The following is a 21,464-nucleotide window of genomic DNA, read 5'->3' as shown; positions in this document are numbered from 1 at the left end:
CCACCTCCCCACCAGCTCTGCCCTCCCACAGGTGTAATATCTTTCCCTCATTCTGACGCCTGCCAGAGGTTTGCCTCCTTCTCCTTCTCCTCCTCCTGGTGGACATGAGCCACAGGCCCGGGGTGGGTTTGAGGGGGCAGCACACCTGAGCAGAAAGAGCCCGTTTCCTGGCATTTTGGGGTCTGAACAGTCTGGCCCTGCAGGCTGGGTCCGTTCTCTGCAGCAGTGCAGGATCATCACTGTGTCCCAGATCTGTGCTCGCTCCTGCAGCTCTCAAGAACCCACCTGAGGGGCCTGATGGTGAGAGCCCAACCCTCTGCACTGCTGCCCCACGCTGGGCAGAGCATGGCTGTGGAAAGGCCATGGGAGAGGAGCAGTCCTAGGGTGAGACCCCCAAGGTGAGTCCAGCTGTCTCACAAGGGAAAAAGGATCATGGCTCATGAATTGGCAGGGCTCATTGAGAGGGCTTTAAACTAGGTTCGAAGGGGGAAGGGGATAAAACCAGGCTCGCTAGAGATGAGCCGAGGGGTGGCGTGCCGATGCCGGGGGCGAAATCGATAGCCCAGCTCAAGTGCATATACACCAATGCACGCAGCATGGGCGGCAAGCAGGAGGAGCTGGAAGCCATTGTGCAGCGGGAGAGATATGACTTAGTCGCCCTCACAGAAACATGGTGGGGTGACTCTCATGACTGGAGTGCTGCAATGGATGGCTACAGACTCTTCAGAAGGGACAGGCGAGGAAGGAGAGGCGGGGGGGTGGCCCTGTATGTTAGGGAGTGTTTTGATTGTATAGAGCTCAACGATTGTGATGATGGTACAGTTGAGTGTCTATGGGTAAGGATGAGGGGGAAGGCCAATGAGGCAGATATCCTGCTGGGAGTCTGTTATAGACCACCCAACCAGGATGAAGGGGCGGATGAAGCGTTCTATAAGCGGCTGGCAGAAGTTTCTCAATCGCTAGCCCTTGTTCTCGTGGGGGACTTCAACTTCCCGGACGTCTGCTGGAAATACAACACGGCAGAGAGGAAGCAGTCTAGGAGGTTCCTGGAGTGTGTGGAAGACAACTTCCTGACGCAGCTGGTAAGTGAGCCTACCAGGGGAGGTGCCTCGCTCGACCTGCTGTTTACAAACAGAGAAGGACTGGTGGGAGATGTGGTGGTCGGAGGCCGTCTTGGGCTTAGCGACCATGAAATGATAGAATTCTCGCTTCTTGGTGAAGTAAGGAGGGGGGGCAGCAAAACCACAACCATGGACTTCCGGAGGGCGGACTTTGGCCTGTTCAGGACGCTGGTTGAGAGAGTCCCGTGGGAGACGGTCCTGAAGGGCAAAGGGGTCCAGGAAGGCTGGACGATCTTCAAGAAGGAAGTCTTAAAGGCGCAGGAGCAGGCTGTCCCTGTACGCCGTAAGAAGAATGGGCGGGGAAGACGACCGGCCTGGCTGAACGGGGAGCTCTTGCTGGGACTCAGGAAAAAAAGGAGAGTTTACCGCTTGTGGAAGAAGGGGCAGGCGACTCAAGAAGAGTACAGGGATCTTGTTAGGTCGTGCAGAGAAGAAATGAGAAAGGCAAAAGCCCAGCTAGAATGCAATCTGGCCGCTGTCGTTAAAGACAACAAAAAATGTTTTTACAAATATATTAATGACAAGAAGAGAGCCAAGGAGAATCTCCATCCTTTATTGGATGCAAGGGGGAACACTGTCATTGAGGATGAGGAAAAGGCTGAGGTACTCAATGCCTTCTTTGCCTCAGTCTTTAACAGGCAGACCAGTTATCCTCAGGGTATTCGGCCCCCTGAGCTGGAAGACGGGGACGGCGAGCAGGACGAACCCCCTGTAATCCAGGAGGAAGCAGTCAATGACCTGCTATGCCACCTGGACACTCACAAGTCTATGGGGCCGGATGGGATCCACCCGAGAGTGCTGAGGGAGCTGGCGGAGGTGCTCGCCAAGCCACTCTCCATCATTTATCAGCAGTCCTGGTTAACGGGGGAGGTCCCGGAAGACTGGAGGCTTGCCAATGTGACGCCCATCCACAAGAAGGGCCGGAAGGAGGATCCGGGGAACTACAGGCCTGTCAGCCTGACCTCGGTGCCGGGGAAGATTATGGAGCGGCTCATCTTGAGGGCGCTCACAAGGCATGAGCGGGACAACCAGGGGATCCGGCCTAGCCAGCATGGATTCACGAGAGGCAGGTCCTGCTTGACCAACCTGATCTCCTTCTATGACCAGGTGACCCGCCTAGTGGATGAGGGAAAGGCTGTGGATGTGGTCTACCTGGACTTCAGCAAGGCCTTTGACACTCCCACAGCATTCTCCTCGAGAAGCTGGCGGCTCACGGCTTAGACAGGTGGACTCTGCGCTGGGTCAAAAACTGGCTGGATGGCCGGGCCCAGAGAGTTGTGGTGAATGGAGTTCAATCCAGTTGGCGGCCAGTCACGAGCGGTGTTCCCCAGGGCTCAGTACTGGGGCCGGTCTTGTTTAATATCTTTATTGATGATCTGGATGAGGGGATTGAGTGCACCCTCAGTAAGTTTGCAGACGACACCAAGTTGGGCGGGAGTGTTGATCTGCTCGAGGGTAGGAAGGCTCTGCAGAGGGACCTGGACAGGCTGGATCGATGGGCCCAGGCCAACTGTATGAGGTTCAACAAGGACAAGTGCCGGGTCCTGCACTTCGGCCACAACAACCCCATGCAGCGCTACAGGCTTGGGGAAGAGTGGCTGGAAAGCTGCCCAGCAGAGAAGGACCTGGGGGTGTTGGTTGACAGCCGGCTGAACATGAGCCGGCAGTGTGCCCAGGCGGCCAAGAAGGCCAATGGCATCCTGGCCTGTATCAGAAATAGTGTGGCCAGTAGGAGTAGGGAAGTGATCGTGCCCCTGTACTCGGCACTGGTGAGGCCGCACCTCGAATACTGTGTTCAGTTTTGGGCCCCTCACGACAAGAAGGACGTTGAGGTGCTGGAGCGTGTCCAGAGAAGGGCAACGAGGCTGGTGAGGGGTCTGGAGAACAAGTCTTATGAGGAGCGGCTGAGGGAACTGGGGTTGTTCAGCCTGGAGAAAAGGAGGCTGAGGGGAGACCTCATCGCTCTCTACAACTACCTGAAAGGAGGTTGTAGCGAGGTGGGTGTTGGTCTCTTCTCCCAAGTAACAAGCGATAGGACGAGAGGAAATGGCCTCAAGTTGCGGCAGGGGAGGTTTAGATAGGATGTAAGGAAAAATGTCTTTACTGAAAGAGTGGTGAAACATTGGAACAGGCTGCCCAGGGAAGTGGTGGAGTCCCCATCCCTGGAGGTATTTAAAAGACGTGTAGATGAGGCGCTTAGGGACATGGTTTAGTGGGCATGGTGGTGTTGGGTTGACGGTTGGACTCGATGATCTTAGAGGTCTTTTCCAACCTCAATGATTCTATGATTCTATGATTCTATGATTCTAACCGCTGTGGGAGATGATCCATGGGCCGTGATCCCCCCTGTGGCTGGCTGGGGTGTTCAAGGCACCACGGCCACCTTAGGGCTCACTTCTGTGGGGCCAACCCCAACACAGCTCTATTGTGGCCTCTACGCTGTTGGACCAGCATGGCCCAGGCAGGGCCTGGGGGAAAGAGCGACTGGGGAACACTGAGGTGAGGAGATGGGCGCTCCTGCTGGGGTGCATCACGGGACCTTGCAGAGAGCCATTTTTGTTGGAAACTTTTGCTGGCAGGATGGAAATATCAGCAGGAATATTCCCCTGGAAACATGGGCTCTCGCAGCCCCACAGCCTGACCCTGAGCCTGCTGTCCCGAGATGTGCCCTTTGCCCTCCACCATGTCTTTGTGCTCTGCTCCCCCGGATCAGCCTCAGGGAGACACCCCGACACCTGGGCAGGCAAGCACCAGCTCTGGCTCAAACCCCCAAAGGCTTTTATTAAGAACAAATATGGAGGCACAGCGTAAAAACAGCATAATACAAATAGAGGACATGCCCAGCTGGTTCTGCTGCCCGTGGGAAAAGGGAAACAGTTCCCTGGTGCTCACGGTTCTCCCAGCTGCACAGTCCTCTCCTCCCTCCCGGCTGCACCCAGCTGCACGGCAGGGACGGGCTCTCCTGGTCTGGGCATCAGGGACTGTTGTGCACTGTCCGCTGGTATTGCAACCTTTGTGTCCTCAGGGCGATGCGCCAGAGACACCTCTTCAGCATCGTCATAGCCCATGCTCTCTGGGGACAGGGACCAGGCATCTCCCTCAGCTCCAGGGGCCCCAGCACTTCTCTGGGAGCGCAGGTTTGCCCCTGCAAGCAGCAAGGCAGGCCATTGCACGTTCGCCCCATGGGGTGCCTCTCCTGCTCTGTAGATCTCCAGCCTCCCGTCTCCTCACTGGGAACCCCCACTCAATCCAGTAGCTGCACGGAGACATCACATGCTCCAGCAGTTGCTATGGGACCCCAGTTGCTTCAGTACCTGCCCAGGGACCCCACTCACTCCAGTAGCTGCACTGGGACACCCTTCACTCCAGTAGTTTCACTGGGACACCCATTTGCCTCTAGTAGCTGCACCGAGACCCCACTCACTCCCTTAGCTGACACCACAGCCCAGGGACAGCCACACCCTTGGTCGGACTCCAGTAGCTGGCACCAAATTCCCCTCACACACACACACACACACACACACACACACACAGGTCTCACCAGCAGCTGGCACTTCGTCCTTGCAGCACACGCACACACACAGGATAGAGTGAGATTACAGAGAGACAGTTAAGACAAGGTTTTATGAGAAGATATAAGAAGACACGACAGACTGTGGTGGTCAGGCGCATTTCTCAGCCAGACAAGCACACTGACTGACCATGTTTGACATGCAACTGGCCTCTTTTATACCCTTTGCTGTCTAACCCCTTCTACGTTCCTCCCTCTTGCCCCTTCCCCTGCATGTCCCTCATGGCCTTGCACAGATCTATCGATTCCCCCACCCCTCTCAGACTGGGGTCCCTCTGATTCACAACATTATCAGTTGAAAAGTCCAGCTGATCCTCTTGGAAGTGGTGCCTGTAGATCCTTGATGGCCCATCAATCACTGTGACTGGCTAGGTTCCTTCCTTGTATGGACTCCATATTTGTTTTGTCAAGGCTGTGTCTCATTGTATTTTGCTTCTGGAGTCCCTTTTTTCCCCTGAGTTTCCCAATTAACCAGGTCCCCGGTCAGATAAACTTGCTGGAATAAACCCTCTCACCCTCTCACATGCCGTCATCGGTTTGTGTGACTGACCAGCTTTGGTTCCCATCCCTGCCTCCCTTACCATTTGCCGGTCAGGTTTGTGTCCCTGTAAGTTCTTGTTTATGGCTTCCTCCTTTTCTCATTGTTTTATTATCCTTTCCTTCATTGAAACAGGTCCTTGACGAGATACCCTTAAAGGAGCAGCCATTCTCCTTCCACACACCCGTACACAGATGAGAGTAAGACACGCTTTGGCTGGATGTCATGAACGAGAGTAAAATATTAGAATCATAGAATCATAGAATCATAGAATCATTGAGGTTGGAAGAGACCTCTAAGATCATCGAGTCCAACCGTCAACCCAACACCACCATGCCCACTAAACCATGTCCCTAAGCGCCTCATCTACACGTCTTTTAAATACTTCCAGGGATGGGGACTCAACCACTTCCCTGGGCAGCCTGTTCCAATGTTTCACCACTCTTTCAGTAAAGAAATTTTTCCTTACATCCAATCTAAACCTCCCCTGCCGCAACTTGAGGCCATTTCCTCTTGTCCTATCGCTTGTTACTTCGGAGAAAAGACCAACACCCACCTCGCTACAACCTCCTTTCAGGTAGTTGTAGAGAGCGATGAGGTCTCCCCTCAGCCTCCTTTTCTCCAGGCTAAACAACCCCAGTTCCCTCAGCCGCTCCTCATAAGACTTGTTCTCCAGACCCCTCACCAGCCTCGTTGCCCTTCTCTGGACACGCTCCAGCACCTCAACGTCCTTCTTGTCGTGAGGGGCCCAAAACTGAACACAGTATTCGAGGTGCGGCCTCACCAGGGCCGAGTACAGGGGCACGATCACTTCCCTACTCCTACTGGCCACACTATTTCTGATACAGGCCAGGATGCCATTGGCCTTCTTGGCCGCCTGGGCACACTGCCGGCTCATGTTCAGCCGGCTGTCGACCAACACCCCCAGGTCCTTCTCTGCTGGGCAGCTTTCCAGCCACTCTTCCCCAAGCCTGTAGCGCTGCATGGGGTTGTTGTGGCCGAAGTGCAGGACCCGGCACTTGTCCTTGTTGAACCTCATACAGTTGGCCTGGGCCCATCGATCCAGCCTGTCCAGGTCCCTCTGCAGAGCCTTCCTACCCTCGAGCAGATCAACACTCCCACCCAACTTGGTGTCGTCTGCAAACTTACTGAGGGTGCACTCCATCCCCTCATCCAGATCATCGATAAAGATATTGAACAAGACCGGCCCCAGTACTGAGCCCTGGGGAACACCGCTCGTGACCGGCCGCCAACTGGATTGAACTCCATTCACCACAACTCTCTGGGCCCGGCCATCCAGCCAGTTTTTGACCCAGCGCAGAGTCCACCTGTCTAAGCCGTGAGCCGCCAGCTTCTCGAGGAGAATGCTGTGGGAGACAGTGTCAAAGGCCTTGCTGAAGTCCAGGTAGACCACATCCACAGCCTTTCCCTCATCCACTAGGCGGGTCACCTGGTCATAGAAGGAGATCAGGTTGGTCAAGCAGGACCTGCCTCTCATGAATCCGTGCTGGCTAGGCCAGATCCCCTGGTTGTCCCGCTCATGCCTTGTGAGCGCCCTCAAGATGAGCCGCTCCATAATCTTCCCCGGCACCGAGGTCAGGCTGACAGGCCTGTAGTTCCCCGGATCCTCCTTCCGGCCCTTCTTGTGGATGGGCGTCACATTGGCAAGCCTCCAGTCTTCCGGGACCTCCCCCGTTAACCAGGACTGCTGATAAATGATGGAGAGTGGCTTGGCGAGCACCTCCGCCAGCTCCCTCAGCACTCTCGGGTGGATCCCATCCGGCCCCATAGACTTGTGAGTGTCCAGGTGGCATAGCAGGTCATTGACTGCTTCCTCCTGGATTACGGGGGGTTCATCCTGCTCGCCGTCCCCGTCTTCCAGCTCGGGGGGCCGAGTACCCTGAGGATAACTGGTCTGCCTGTTAAAGACTGAGGCAAAGAAGGCATTGAGTACCTCAGCCTTTTCCTCATCCTCAGTGACAATGTTCCCCCTTGCATCCAATAAAGATGGAGATTCTCCTTGGCTCTCTTCTTGTCATTAATATATTTGTAAAAACTTTTTTTGTTGTCTTTAACGACAGCGGCCATGAACATGCTAGCGCATGTGTAGACACTCACACACACACACAGCGAGGGGTCCTTTTGTGACGGTTTCAGATGGTGACCACAGCTGGTGCTGGGACAGCTGCAGGTTCCCCAGGAGGCGAAGCTCAGACAAACTGCCCCGAGAGCTCAAACAGGGCCAGTGTTTTATGTCGGTTTAATTACCCATATGTTTTGCGAGACAGTCACTCGCGTGGTCTGGAGACCTGAGGAAACTGGAGGCTTCCACAGCTCTGGAGGCCCAGCTCTGGCTGGGGTGTTTGTACCTCCCCACGTGCCTCCCCCGTGCGTGTTGGGATCCCTGCCCTGGCACACGCCAGGAGCACCAGCACCACTGCTACGGGAGACATGCCCCGACACGTGCCCCACCCACCAGCTTCTGGTGGAAGTCCCGCCCCCTCCCAGCAGCTGCAGGGGCCATTTGCCCTGGACGTCGCTCTCCTCTACCGGTCATGTGCTCTGCTGTGATTGGCTGGCAGGTTTACCTGGAAGTGCATCAGAAGGCCCTTCCCCTACAAACACAGGGGCCGCCATTTTGGTTTGGCCACAATTTTATGACAGGGTGCCGCCATTCCATGGCAGTGAGCTGCCATTTTGTTAAAGATCATACTGCTCTGTGATTGGCTAATGGCCATTTCTTGACACTGTCATACCTATGAGCGCTCAGGCAGCCCCGTGTTGGCTGGCAGGACTGGCCGCCTGTCCTGGTGTCCCCAGGGGCACGTCACAAAGGGCCTGTCATTACATAAAGGGCAGCTGCCATTTCTGACATCCTCATTCCCCATGTGTTTTCATCCTGCATTGTGATTGGCTGGCAGCCATTTCTAGATACTGTCATACGGATGTGTTCCCTGGTAGCCCTGTGATTGGCTGCCTGCCTCCCTTGGACCAGGAAGTGCTGAGAGATACAAATATATACATTTATATGCAATATATACATATATAGAAATATATCTATAAAAGGGAGTGTCTAATTATTTTAACAAATGTATTTATTTAAGAATAGATACGTTATTTTTATAGATAGACTTCTATATGTGTGTATATGTGTATACGTTTACATATCTATGAACAAGTATAAAGCTATAGAAGTTAAATTAATATAGCCACAAAAGCATAGGTATGAAATGGATAAAACCTTCTTTAATAAGAGCTAATGGAGTGAACAATTCTAGTTTGAATGTGAATAGAAACAAAAGGAAAAGGCCAGACCTGATCGCATGTTTCAAAAAACTCCAGATGACTGAGTGAAGGGAGAAGTCAGGAGTGGGCTGGGACTTGCCCAGGTCCACCTGAGCCACACCAGCCACACCCAGTACACGGTGTTTATGTCATGCCAAAGGGCAGGGAAGGGGGTGGTGGTGGCTGATGACAATGCATTGAATACTACAGGACCTGGGCAGGATGCAAATGGTATGGAATAAGGGGTGGAGATTGTCCTGGGTCTGGCTGGGCTGGAGTACATTTGCCTGATAGCAGCCCTTACGGTGCTGTGCTTTGCGCTGATGGCTGGTGTTGATAACGCACTGATGTTGTGGCTATTGCTGATGAGTGCTGGCATAATGTCAAGGCCTTCTCTGTTTCTCATTCTGACCCCACAGTGAGGAGGCTGGGGATGGGCGAGAGCCTGGGAGGGGACAAAGTCAGGACAGCTGACCCAAACGGACCAAAGAGATATTCCATGCCATATGGCGTCTTGTTCAGCACTAAAACTGGCAGGGGAGTTTCTCCAAAGTGGCCATTGCTTGGAGACTGGCTGGGCATCTTTCTGCTGGTGTGAGTGATTGCTTCTCCATCCCGTGTTTCCTTCCTTTTTTTATTTTTCACCATTTCTTAAAGTGTCATTATCTTGACCCATGAGTTTTTCTCTCATTTTGCCCTTCCAGTTGTCTCCCCCATCCTCCTGGGGGGGGAGTGAGCAAGCGATTGGATGAGGTCACTTGTTCCCTTGTACCTCATAGGTGAGGAGATAGCAAATAGGTGGATATGTGGTGATCAGGTCACTGGTGCCTGAGTAGCTGATAGGCAAGAGGGAGACACAGAGCTTTGGCATGTACTTGTGATGTCACTCTTGGCTGAGTAGCTGATAGGCCAGGACCAGGTATAGGTGCTTGTGAGGTCATTGGAGCCTGAGTACGTCAATGGCAAGTACATGGCAAATGGACAGATACCTACTTGTGAGGTTACTCTGGGTTGAATATCTGATAGGCCAGGAACAGGCCTATGGATTGTGTAGGCGCTTCTGAGGTCACTGGTGCCTGAGTAGATGATAGGCCAGGAGCTGGCATATTACTTGTGAATGTCTTTGTGAGGTCATAGTTGCCTGAGTAGCTGGTAGGCCGGGAGAAACATGTCTTGTGTTGGATATTTTGAGGTCACAGGGGCCTGAGAAGCTGGTAGGCCAGGAGTAAGAACTTGTCTCATGTAGGTGTTTGCAACGTCATTTGTGACTGATTAGCTGATAGGCCAGGACAAGGCCTATGGGTTGTGTAGGTGCTTGTGAAGTCACTGCCGCCCTATTATCTGATAGGCCAGGAGCAGGCCCATGGGTGGTGTAGGTTGAGTTGTGTCACTGGTGCCTGAGTAGCGGATAGGCTAGGAGCAGACCAATAGTTTGTGTAGGTGTTTGTGAGGTCATTGGTGCCTGAATACCTGAGAGGCCAGGAAGAAGCACATGGCAGGTTTAGATGCTATGACATCACCTGTGGCTGAGTGGCACATAGGCCAGGAGTATGCACATGGCTTGTGCACGAATTTGTGATTTCACTGGTGCCTGAGTAGCTTTTAGGCAAAGATCAGGCATATGGCTTGTGTGGGTGCTTCCGATGTCATCAAAATAATATTTAGGCCCCATCCAAATATGACTTTTTGGAAGAACCATGGTCCCCACAGCACACCCGCATGTGTGACAGTGTAACTAATGAGCACACAGCAGCAGAAGTAGAAGGGTGTGAGGTCATATAACGCATAGCACCCCGTGGCTGTGGGGCTCGGTGCAGAGCAGCCGTGTGCATCAGAAGGACATGACGGGGGATGGGAGCTGCCTGGCCCGTGTCTGCAAGGCTGAAGGAGCAGCCCCTGCAGCCCTGGCTGGAGCAGTTGGGGTGGGGGTGGCTCAGGGGCACCGCAGGGATGTGCCAGGGCACGGTGCCAGGAGGAAACCACAGACTTCCTGCACGGGCGCTGCGGGGGGAGCATGGCGAGGGCTGCGAGGCCACATGGGCTGTGGTTTGTGCACCTGCAGGCTCCAGCTCCCAATCTGCCTGTGGGGAATAACGGCCCCTTGGTGACAGGCTGAGAGTCAGGGACATGTCTGAGCCTCTGGGCTGCATGTCTGCTGCCAGGGCAGGGACATGTCCCAGCTCCAGCTCCTGCAAGGGACCCACCATGGGGCTTTGCAGGCCAGCACTCCTGGGATGGAGCTCTTGTCCAGGCCAAGGACCTTTCCCAGCTGCTGTTGCCAGCACAGCAGGGTCTGTAGGAGGGGCAGGGGCTGTTTCCTTCCCATCCTCACACAGACCTTGGTGCAGTCCCAGCCCTGTGGTTCCTGTAGCATGGGGATGGCTGGTCACTTGCCTCTTGGGCTCTTGGATGAGCCCAACGTAGGAGATGCTCAGTGCCCCTGGTCCCCACAGCGAGATGCAAGGGGTGACAGATCCATTCCCCGCCCCCCCCACAGCCCTGTCCTGTGATGATTCCCCACCGCCGTGACCGTGACACCCAAAGCGGAGCCATCCCTCATATATGGTCATGAACGGCGCTGGAGAAGTTCATTGGAGGGCTGGGCTGTGTCGGAGGGGAGATAGCTCCTTATCGTATCTAAAAAGGTGCTGCTGCTTCGATTGGCTCCTCCTGCAGCTGGGTCGGCATCTGCAGAGATATATTACCCTCCCACCGCTGTTGTCCCCGTGAGTCCCCCGGAGCCGTGAGAGGGAGTGGGGTGCAGCAGGGCTGTGCCAGCAGGGCAGGAGGCTCAGGATGGACACAGAGGGACTCCAGTTCCCTCAGGTGATGTGGCTGCTCCTCTGGGTGCAGCTGTGCAGGGGTAAGTGCCGGTTCCCTTGTCCCACAGCCCAGGGCCAGTGAGTACCAGCGAGGTCATCGGGATACTTCTGAGAACGGGTTTCTTTGCAGGTGCCACTGAGATGAGGGGCAGAAGGTACTCAAGTCAATTGAACTTCTGCCCTTCCCTGTGGCTCTCTGGGTGGGAGAGGCAGCTGTGGGCCTGAGGGCACAGGGCTGTACAGGGGTTTCTGGGATGGTGAGGAGACGGTGCTCTGTGCAGCGCCAGCCACGGTGTGCGGGTGGGCATGGGCAGGAGGTTGTTGAGGTGGGAGGAGGTGCTGCAGGCTGTGGGGTGGTGAATGGCACAGCAGGTCTGCTGCTGGGCACCCCCAGCTCTTTGCAGCCCATGGGGAGAAAAGGGACCCCCACACTGCCCCGGGGACAGCCCAGAAGGGGGAGGACTCCCACTCCAGTGCCTGTGACTCAGCCTGGGCAGGGGGGACCTCCAGACCTGCAGTTTGGGGCTCAGCGCCCTCCTGATGGGTCCCGTGTTGATGTTTGAAGGGGCTGCGGTGGTGAGGCTGGAGGATGGTGGCGGACGCTGTGCTGGAAGAGTGGAGGTGAAACACCAGGGCCAGTGGGGGACCGTGTGTGGTATCTCTTGGGACATGGCCGATGCTGCAGTGGTTTGTAAGCAGCTGGGCTGTGGGTCTGCTGATGAAGATCCTCAGTATGGACACTTTGGGCCAGGATCTGGCCCCATTTGGATGGCTAATGTTGGCTGTCGTGGCACCGAGTCTGCCCTGTCTGACTGTACACACAATGGATGGGGTCAACACAACTGTGATCACGGTTTGGATGCTGGAGTGACATGTTCGGGTAAGGGACCAGCCCATTCCTCACCTTTGTGGCTGGGATGGGGGAAGGGACCTGGCTGTGCCCTCAGGGAAACAAGGGGGTACTAGAGGAGGGCCCAGTGTGGCCGGTCACACTGCTGAGCTGGGACTTTCATTCCTGGTTTCCCCGGTCCCTGAGGAAAGCCCAGTGGGAACCTGTCCCTGCCTGACCCCCGATGTGGCTCAGCCCACCCTCAATCGGTGCCTGGGGCTGGAAGATGAATGCCCACCCTGCCCCGCAGTCTCTGTTAGTTCCCAACTTTCTCCTTCTGTTCACGCAGGAGCTATCTGGCAGCACGGAGGACCAGGTTCCCCCATGGCAGAGGCACTGAGAGCAGCTCACGTGGCCACCCACAGCCCCAGGGAAGGGCCCAAGGTGGCCAGGGACTGTTGGGTTGTGTTCCCTGGCAGACATGAGTCCCCCCAAAGCAGAGGGGCTGCTCACAGGGGAGGAGCACTGGGCTTGGGCAGAAGAGCAGGGTGGCGTGGCCACCCCGTTCTTCTTCCAGGGTCACCCCATGAGAGCCAGCTCACAGGGAAACAACCCTGTGCAGGCAGTGCTGACCTGCTGCCCAGCCTCTCCTGTCGGCCCCAGCCCCTGTCTGCCCTGTGCCACGGGGGATTTGCTAGCACTTTCTGGCTCTCCTTGGTGCCTGTCCTTGCCTTGGGAGCTTGTGTCAGTCCAGGGCTGCTCCTCTGCCTACTCTCCTGCCTTCTGCCCAGCTGTTGGCTGGGGCTGTGCATGCCTGGCCGTGTACTTCTGGCCCTGGCTGAGGACCCCTCCCCGGGTGGGTGTTGGAGCTTGGGGCTGGTGGAGACAGCAACCGCAGGTACACTCAGAGTGTGTACCCTCTGGGAATGAGGTGCATTTCTGGTAGCTCCCAGGGGTTCCTCAGCCTGGCACTGAGCTCGGCAGGCAGAGCAGGCTGCAGCAGCCAACAGTGCCTGGGCCAATCTCCCTGGGCTCAAGTGCTCCAAGCGCTGCAAGTGCCTAGGGCCTGTGCCAGGCATCCCAGGGTCTCCAGGACAGCAGCAGTTTCTCTAAGCAGTATCTGTGGCTGTGGGTTTGGAAGAAAAGCCAGCCCATGAGTGCTGTGCTGATGTCTGAGGAGCGGCAGGCAGTCCCTGATGTGTTTGTGCCATCAGCACCCACTGGGAGCTGCTGGGGTGCTTGTGGGACTCTTTGCCCGTGGCCTCCTTGGAGATTAGGTGGGATGCGGTCAGGTAACGGACAGAGGGCTCTGGGAACTCGCAGGGGTCTTTGATTGCTCCAGGATTTGTCCGGCTGGTTGGAGGGAACAGCCCCTGCTCAGGACGCGTGGAGATCCATGATGGAACCCAGTGGAAAACTGTCTGTGACTCAGAGTTTGGTCCCAAAGCCGCCGACGTGGTCTGCAGGGAGTTCCAGTGTGGCGCAGCCCTGTCCGTCCCCGGAGCAGCTCACTTTGGAGAAGGTGTCGGTCCCATGTGGGACAGAGAGCTGCAGTGTGTGGGGAATGAATCCTTCCTTGCGTTCTGCCCCAGGGGGTCCCCCAGAGACCAGCCCTGCACCCACACGGACGCCGCTGGTGTCACCTGCACACGTAAGGACTCCTGTTGGGGTGTTAAATGCCAGGGGGTGTGCTGGGGACAGGGGAGCCGGGTAGGGACTGTGCCGTGCCAGGTGTGAGGACAGCAGGGGTGATGTGGTTGTCTGCAGCCCTAAAATCATGCAGAAGGAGGAGGATGGCAGGCTCTCGTCCATTTGGCCTCTCCTCTAGCTCCTGAGAGAGCGAGAGCACAAGTCCGCCCTCTCTCATCCTTCTCTTTCCCAGAGTTCACAGGGTTCCGGCTGGTGAACGGCAGCACGGCATGTGAGGGGAGGGTGGAGGTCCATGTGCTGGGGACCTGGGGCTCTCTCTGTGCCTCCCGCTGGGATCTCTTGGATGCCCACGTTCTCTGTCGTCACCTCGACTGTGGGTTTGCTGAGTCCATTCCCAGAGGAGGGCATTTTGGGAGAGGAACCGGCCCTGTCTGGAAAGACTCATTCCACTGTGATGGGACAGAAGCTCACCTGGGACAGTGCCCAGTGACTGCCTTGGGGGCCTCACCATGCTCCCATGAGAACAGCGCTGCTGTCATTTGCTCAGGTGAGTGCTGGGAAAACACAGGATTAACTTCATTTTCCCCTGGCATGAGAGAGAAATCCAAAGCAGGGGACCCCATTGCAGTGCCAGGCTGCATTTCTCCCTGGAGAAACCCTGGCTTCACCAGAAGCGATCTGGAGGGCTTTGCCTGCTCGGACCAACTGCTCTGCTGTGGGAGAGCTGAGGACTGAACAGGAGCAGTCGTCTCTGCCCCCCGGGTCAGCAGCTCAGGCTCCGGGGCCACTACTAGGCCTGGGCTCCTTTGAACTCCCACTGTGGGATGGGCCCGGGGCAGCGCTGCGGGGATCATCGCCAACCCCCTGGCTGCAGACAGCCCTGTTCCAGCCACAGAGAGATACCCTCAGAGCCTGAACTCACCATCACAGGGGCTGCCTGGGTGCCCCCGGCAGCAGCGGCAGACCAGGGGGGTGAGCTGCAGAGCGGGGCTGGGCTTTGCCCTGCCTTCTGGTCAGCGCAAGCCCCAAACTCATCCTGTTTGCTCAGAGAGGCCCCCCTCGCGCTGCTCCCTGCCAGGGACACAGGCTCCCAGTCCCCCATTCCCAGGGACGTAGATGGGCAGAGATGTGTGGGCTGTGCCTGGTGTCTCAGCAGTGCCAGTGCTGAGGCTGGGCAAAGCCTGTCCTGGTGCTGCCCATCCCCAGGCCACTGCTGGCCATTGCTGCCTCCTGCGGAAGCTGCCCCAACTGCATTGGCAGGGACGTGCTGTGTGTCTCTGCCCCGCCAACAGCAAAGCTGGCGTCTGGCTCAGGAAGGCTCAGGGACTGGGCAACCAGCCCCATGGAGCCCTGGCCCAGGAGCTCCCGCAGAGGGCTGGGGACAGGCAGGCAGAGCTTCAAGGCCCTGAAAGGGTGCCAGAGCCTGGAGACGTGCCGCAGGCTGCTTGCCTCCCTGGTGCCACCAAGGGCTGGGGCATGGCTGCTCTCCCCAGGCCCAGCTGGCTCCGCGTCCTTGCGGCTGGTGCTTGGAGGGAGTCGGTGCGACGGATGAGTAGAGATCTTCCAGCACGGGACATGGGGCAGGGTCCTGGATGACCACTGGGACATGCGGGAGGCCAGCGTGGTGTGCCGGCAGCTGTGGTGCGGAGAGGCAGAGACAGCTTACAACCCCCCGAAGCCTCAGAGAGGGACAGGTCCTGTGGGGCTGCGAGGGGTCAGGTGTGCAGGGCACGAGGCCAACCTGACCCTCTGCAACACCTCCCTGCCCGAGAGCATGCTGGCAGCAGGAATTGCAGAGGACGTGGGGGTCGTTTGCCGGGGTAAGTGGCACTGCACAGGCCCCCCCAGGCTCTGGGCTGGGTGGGCACCGCCCCTAATGACAGCTGGGGTTTCTTCCCACTGCAGGGAGCCGGCAGGTCCGGCTGGTGAACGGGCCTGGGCGCTGCGCTGGGAGAGTGGAGATCTACTACCAGGGCAGCTGGGGGACCATCTGTGATGATGGCTGGGACCTGCCCGATGCCACTGTTGTTTGCCACCAGCTGGGCTGCGGAGGGGCGGTGAAGGCGGTTGGCTCTGCTCAGTTCGGGGAAGGCTCTGGGCAGATCTGGCTGGATGCCGTGAACTGCTCTGGGGCCGAAGCTGCTCTCTGGGACTGCCCAGCAGGGTCCTGGGGGCAGCATGACTGTGGGCACAAAGAGGACGCAGGAGTCGTCTGCTCAGGTCTGTGCCGGGAGCTGTGGTGGGAGCCCAGTGCCCAGGGAGGCTGGGACGAGGGGACAGGCGGCAACGACCGAGGCTGTCCCTGGCTGCCTCTGAGCCTCTGCCTGAGCCTGTCCTGGGGACACACATGCACAAACCCCCTCAGTCCCACTAGAGGTCCCTTGTAAGCTGTGCTGTCCCCAAGGGTTAGTGGGGAGGGCATGGGTGTCTGTCCGTCTGGGACTTCTCTCTGCCCCCTGGCAAAAGGGTGATTTGCTGGCCGTGCCTCTGCCTGGCTGAGGGCGTGGGGGGTGAAGAGGCTTCTCTGCTCCCATAGCCCCAGGCCCCAGTGCCTGGGGAGGCTGGGATGAGGGGAGAGATGGCAACGGCCGAGGCTGTGCCTGGCTGCCTCTCAGCCCCTGCCCAAGCCCGTCCCGGGGGTGCCAATGCATGGGTCTCCTCAGTCCCACCAGGGTTCCCCGGTGAGCTCAGCTGTCCCTGAGGGTGAGCGGGGAGGGCAGGGTTGTCTGTCCATCCGGGACTTTTCTCTGTCCATGTGTGCAAGGGGGACTTGCTGGACGTGCCTTTGCCTGGCTGAGGGCCTGGGGGGTGCAGGGGTGTCCCTGCTCCCACAGCCCCAGACCAGCATGTTCCCCTTTGGCCACTTTCCTCCCAGAGTTCGTGGACCTGAGGCTGGAGAACAGCGATGGCTGCTCCGGGCGCCTGCAGGTTTTCTATAACGGGACGTGGGGGAGCGTTTGCTCCAACTTAATGACTCCCGAAACAGTGTCGCTGGCATGCAAGGAGCTGGGCTGCGGGGATGGAGGGTTCCTGGAAACACGCCTGCCCTATGGTAGGGTGTCTGGCCCCGCCTGGCTGGATCGTGTGGAGTGTGGGGAGAGAAACAGCTCCTTCTGGCAGTGTCCCTCCACTCCCTGGGACCCACAGTCGTGCGATGACCTGCAAGATGAGACCCACATCACCTGCAATGGTAATTCTGAGCTACCCGGGCTCCAGCATCCCCCCAGCTCCTGCTCCCTGCTGGGCACAGTCAAGTACAGAGACAAGGCCCACAGGGACTTTTACCTTACGTGCCAGACCCTGCTGCTTCTGGTGGCACAAATGGGACTTCAGCTCTCAGAGCCCCACACATTCACCAGCAGTTGCCAGCAGGGCTCCCAGCAGTGCCCGGGGGAGGCAGAGGTGTCTCCAGGCAAGGTCTCAGGAGAGACCAGCCAGCGCTCCGAGGAGCGTCCCCTCCATGGACACCCTCCTGCTTTTCTGTGAACCAGGGTCCCTTTGGGGCTGAGCAGTCAGGGTCCCCCACATTGCTGTGTGTGTCCCCTGAATGACCAGGGTTCAGCTGCTGCCATGAGCGAGGCAGCACGGGGAGGTGTGAGCAGAGCTCTGCCCCACCCTCTGCTGCACAACTCCCCTGCAGCAGCCCCTTCACCCCAGCTTTTCCTTCTGCAGGGAGACGGTCAGAAACGCCCCCAGCCCTGGGGACTGTGTGCCCAAACTCCACAAGCTGCACAGGTAGCTGCTCCTCTGCATGCCCCTCTCACCTGGCAGGGCTCTGCCTGCTGTCCCGGTGCCCTGGAAGGTCTCTGCCTTCTCCAGACAGGGAGAAGATTCGTGCCGTGGGAGGCAAGAATGGGTGCTTGGGCAGAGTGGAGGTCTGGCACCGCGGCTCCTGGGGGACGGTGTGCGACGACTCCTGGGACATGCAGGATGCCGAGGTGGCATGCAGGCAGCTGGGCTGTGGCCCCGCAGTGTCTGCCCTGGACAAGGCTGCATTTGGGGAGGGGACAGGTCCCATCTGGCTGGAGCAGGTGGAGTGCCGGGGGACAGAGCCATCTCTGCAGGACTGCTGGGCTCAGCCTGGGGACAGCGGTGCCTGCCGGCATAAGGAGGATGCTGCTGTGAACTGCTCAGGTGAGCGGCAGGGCTGGGACTCCTCACGGGGGTATAGGCAAGGAGCCAGGGAAGGCGTTTTTCCTTGCTGGGTCCCATCATGGTTCCAGAGCTCCTGAGAGCAAGGCTGTCCCTGCAGAACATGGGAGCCTGTTCCCAAGTGGGCAGCTGCTTCTGTGGGGCTGGATGTCCTCCGTCTTCTGCCCAGCAGGGCTCTGCAGGCCCCAGGGGCATCTTCCAGCGTGCTTGTGCTATCCTACCCGTGTCCCAGAGCAGGGCCCTGGGCTCTGTTCCAGCCACCCTGAGCAGCCCTGCAGGAGGGGCAATTTGTGTGGGATGTGTCAGGGATGTCTAAAAGCACACGCATGCATTCACACACATATAAACACACACACACACACGGCATGTCAGAGAGGAGGCTCCCTGGTACCTGCACACCCACCCTCTCAGCCCAGCTCTCCTCCTCCTCTGCAGCTGCACTCAGAATGGCAGCACCAACCCCCTGAGCAGGTAACCTGTCCTCCCTGGCTGCGCTGGGTCTTCTTGAGGCCAGGCTGTGACCCGCAGCTGGAGGGAAGGGCCTTCTTGTCGGGGTGTGAAGCTCCCGAGAGGAGGCACCGGGGTAGCGGTGGAGGGGGTTGGATAGGGCTGTCATTTACTCAGTAGGGTGGGAGCTTCCCCATCACTCACCCCCTGGGGCCCCTTACCCCCGGTGTAATGGGGGTCAGGACTGGGGTGTCCTGGCCCCACACCTCTCCCAGGTCTGGTGCTGCCCTTTCTGTGTTCCTGCCCATGCAGATCCCACTCGGGGCCGTCCGACCAGCAGTGAAAAGGTCTCACTGCCCGTCATCATCTGCATCATCCTGGGAGCCCTTCTCTGCCTGCTCCTGGCCCTCCTGGCCGGGCAAGTGCGAAGCGCCAGGGCTGGGCGCAGAGGTGGGTCTGTCCCCCATGGTCCCAGGGGAAGATGCCTCCTGGCAAGGCCAGGGGTGCTGTGGGGTGTCAGTGAGTGGTACAGGCAGAGCTGGGGGGACAAGAGTGTGTGCTGCCTGCATTCCCATGTGCTGCCCCATTGATTGCCTGACCATGGGCCACCAGCAGCAAGGGGTAGAGAGAGTCAGGACACTGGGAGGATTTAGGGATGAGGCAAGGAAACAAATGGCTGAGCTGGGCTGGGACAGATGGGAGCAGAGGGGAAACAGCTGAGGACCTGCCACTGGCAGCACTCTGGGCAGTGCTGGAGTGGGCTCTGGGTCAGGGGAGATGCCAGGAAGAACGTGGGGCAGCAGGGTCCATACTCGTGGTTTCAGACCCCCAGGCTGTTCCTCTGCCCAACCCTGACCTCCCCATGGCAGGGCACGTGCCATGCTCTGGATCCATGGGGCAGAGAGGGGGAAGCTCCAGGGGGAGAGGAAAAGCAGGAGCTGCTCCAAGCTCAGCACCAGGGACCTGACCCAGGGGCCAGAGGGGCAGAAGGTCTGTCTCTGAAGGGACGGTGCAAGGGTGTCACTGCCCCAGCTCATCTCCATGGAGACATTGCCCTCACTGAGGAAGTGGCAGCGGTGACCGAACAGCGCAGCGGGTCTGTGTTGTGGGGACAGCCCTGGGCTGGCCCAGGGGAACAGGGCTGGGGGAACAGAGCAGGATTCTGTCCCCTCTTTGCCTGTCCCTGAGCCAGCCCTGCCTCTATCTGCAGGCTCCGAGCGCGCTTGGGAGCCCTTCCCTGAGGCCGTGTATGAGGAGATCAGTTACAGCCCAGCGTGGGAGAAGCAGGCAAGGTTCAGTCAGTCAGGTGGGTGTGGGTCCCTCATGGGGGGGCACATGTGCAGAACTCTTTCCCCTGGCCCTCACCTGGGGCTGACCCACTGCAACCCCCTGGCCCATGGAGTTGGGGTCTGTGGGTTCTGTGGGGAGAGCAGCCAGGTCCTGGGCCTGGGAGAGAAGCTTCCTCCTCACCGGCTCTGCCTGTCCCAGCCGGGGACAGCCCCTCTCTGCCTGTCCCTGCACCCCTATGTGACACCTGAGGGGTGAGGGAAGGGGCTGTCCCCAGGCATCTCTGGGAGGCCCTTTGAGACAGGGTTGATCCCAGGGGAGCAGGGTGAGTCCTGAGCCCTCCTCTCCACGCAGCCCTGGCTCCGTGGGTCCCCCGTCCCCAGCAGCACTGACCACAAGCCAGGTGAGCAGAGCGCACTCCCATAACACCCACTGTGCCTCTCTCCAGGCTCCGATTCAGAGGGGTCCCTGACCAAGCTGCAGCCCTACCCCAGGGACAGCGAGGAGGAGGATGGTCCACGTTCAGCACCAGGTAACAGGGGCAGGAAGGGGTTGATGTCCTGTCCCTGCAGACATGTGATGGACAGCGGTGTCACTGAGTGTCACTGTCAGAGCTGGGGAGCACACTGGGTGTGTCCTGTGGTGCTGCCAACACCGGTGTCTGAGCCCCATGTCCCTGCACATCCTCCCATCCTCTGCTCTGCAGGGTGTATCTTCTCACTCTCACCAGCTCCCCTCTCCTTTCAGACGTCCCTGTCCTGCTCGGAGGAGACCCAGCAGATGGCTATGATGATGCCAGGGAGGTTTCTGACCCTGGGGAGGATCCTTCCCCTGGGCAGGGAGACTGGGAAATGCCCAGGGCGCCAGAGGAGGGAGCAGGGCCCAGGGATGCTCCCGGAGGTGAGAGGGAAAGATAGCGCTACCGGTTCCTGGGGTGCCATCCCTGGTGCTGGATGAATCGCTGCTGTACTGAGAGCCCAGCCTCCTGGGATGGGGGAACCTGCCCTGGGAATTTTTCCTTGGGGGGACCAGGGGGTGGGAGAGAGACCTGAACATCTCAGGACTAGTGAGGAGACGGGAGGCTGGAGATCTACAGAGCAGGAGAGGCACCCCATGGGGCAAACGTGCAATGGCCTGCCTTGCTGCTTGCAGGGGCAAACCTGCGCTCCCAGAGAAGTGCTGGGGCCCCTGGAGCTGAGGGAGATGCCTGGTCCCTGTCCCCAGAGAGCATGGGCTATGACGATGCTGAAGAGGTGTCTCTGGCGCATCGCCCTGAGGACACAAATGTTGCAATACCAGCAGACAGTGCACAACAGTCCCTGATGCCCAGACCAGGAGAGCCCGTCCCTGCCGTGCAGCTGGGTGCAGCTGGGAGGGAGGAGAGGACTGTGCAGCTGGGAGAGCCGTGAGCACCAGGGAACTGTTTCCCTTTTCCCACGGGCAGCAGAAACAGCTGGGCATGTCCTCTATTTGTATTATGCTGTTTTTACGCTGTGCCTCCATATTTGTTCTTAATAAAAGTCTTTGGGGGTTTGAGCCAGAGCTGGTGCTTGCCTGCCCAGGTGTCGGGGTGTCTCCCTGAGGCTGACTGGGGGGGAGCAGAGCACAAAGACATGGTGGAGGGGAATGGGCACATCTCGGGACAGCAGGCTCAGGGTCAGGCTGTGGGGCTGCGAGACCCCATGGTTCCAGGGGAATATTCCTGCTGATATTTCCATCTTGCCAGCAAAAGTTTCCAACAAAAATGGCTCTCTGCAAGGTC

General features: G+C 58.2%; 1 protein-coding gene across 1 annotated transcript in view; it reads left to right on the top strand.

Annotated features, from left to right (window-relative positions):
* The window catches only part of LOC143171635 (scavenger receptor cysteine-rich type 1 protein M130-like), a 78,038-nt gene extending 56,873 nt beyond the window's left edge, over positions 1 to 21,165 (top strand). The window contains 13 exon segments of the mRNA XM_076360680.1: positions 11,894 to 12,217; positions 13,509 to 13,817; positions 14,049 to 14,363; positions 15,310 to 15,636; positions 15,722 to 16,036; positions 16,692 to 17,006; positions 17,489 to 17,551; positions 17,636 to 17,950; positions 18,728 to 18,865; positions 19,626 to 19,721; positions 20,151 to 20,234; positions 20,450 to 20,602; positions 20,855 to 21,165. Of these exon segments, the coding sequence (XP_076216795.1) occupies positions 11,894 to 12,217; positions 13,509 to 13,817; positions 14,049 to 14,363; positions 15,310 to 15,636; positions 15,722 to 16,036; positions 16,692 to 17,006; positions 17,489 to 17,551; positions 17,636 to 17,950; positions 18,728 to 18,865; positions 19,626 to 19,721; positions 20,151 to 20,234; positions 20,450 to 20,602; positions 20,855 to 21,111 (3,011 nt within the window). The 3' untranslated portion in view covers positions 21,112 to 21,165.
* The last annotated feature ends 299 nt before the right edge of the window (positions 21,166 to 21,464 follow it).

Source organism: Aptenodytes patagonicus, chromosome 29, assembly GCF_965638725.1.
Source record: "Aptenodytes patagonicus chromosome 29, bAptPat1.pri.cur, whole genome shotgun sequence".
NCBI lineage: Eukaryota > Metazoa > Chordata > Aves > Sphenisciformes > Spheniscidae > Aptenodytes > Aptenodytes patagonicus.
The sequence above is the reverse complement of the archived record's forward strand: the minus strand, read 5'-3'. Positions and strand labels throughout refer to the sequence as shown.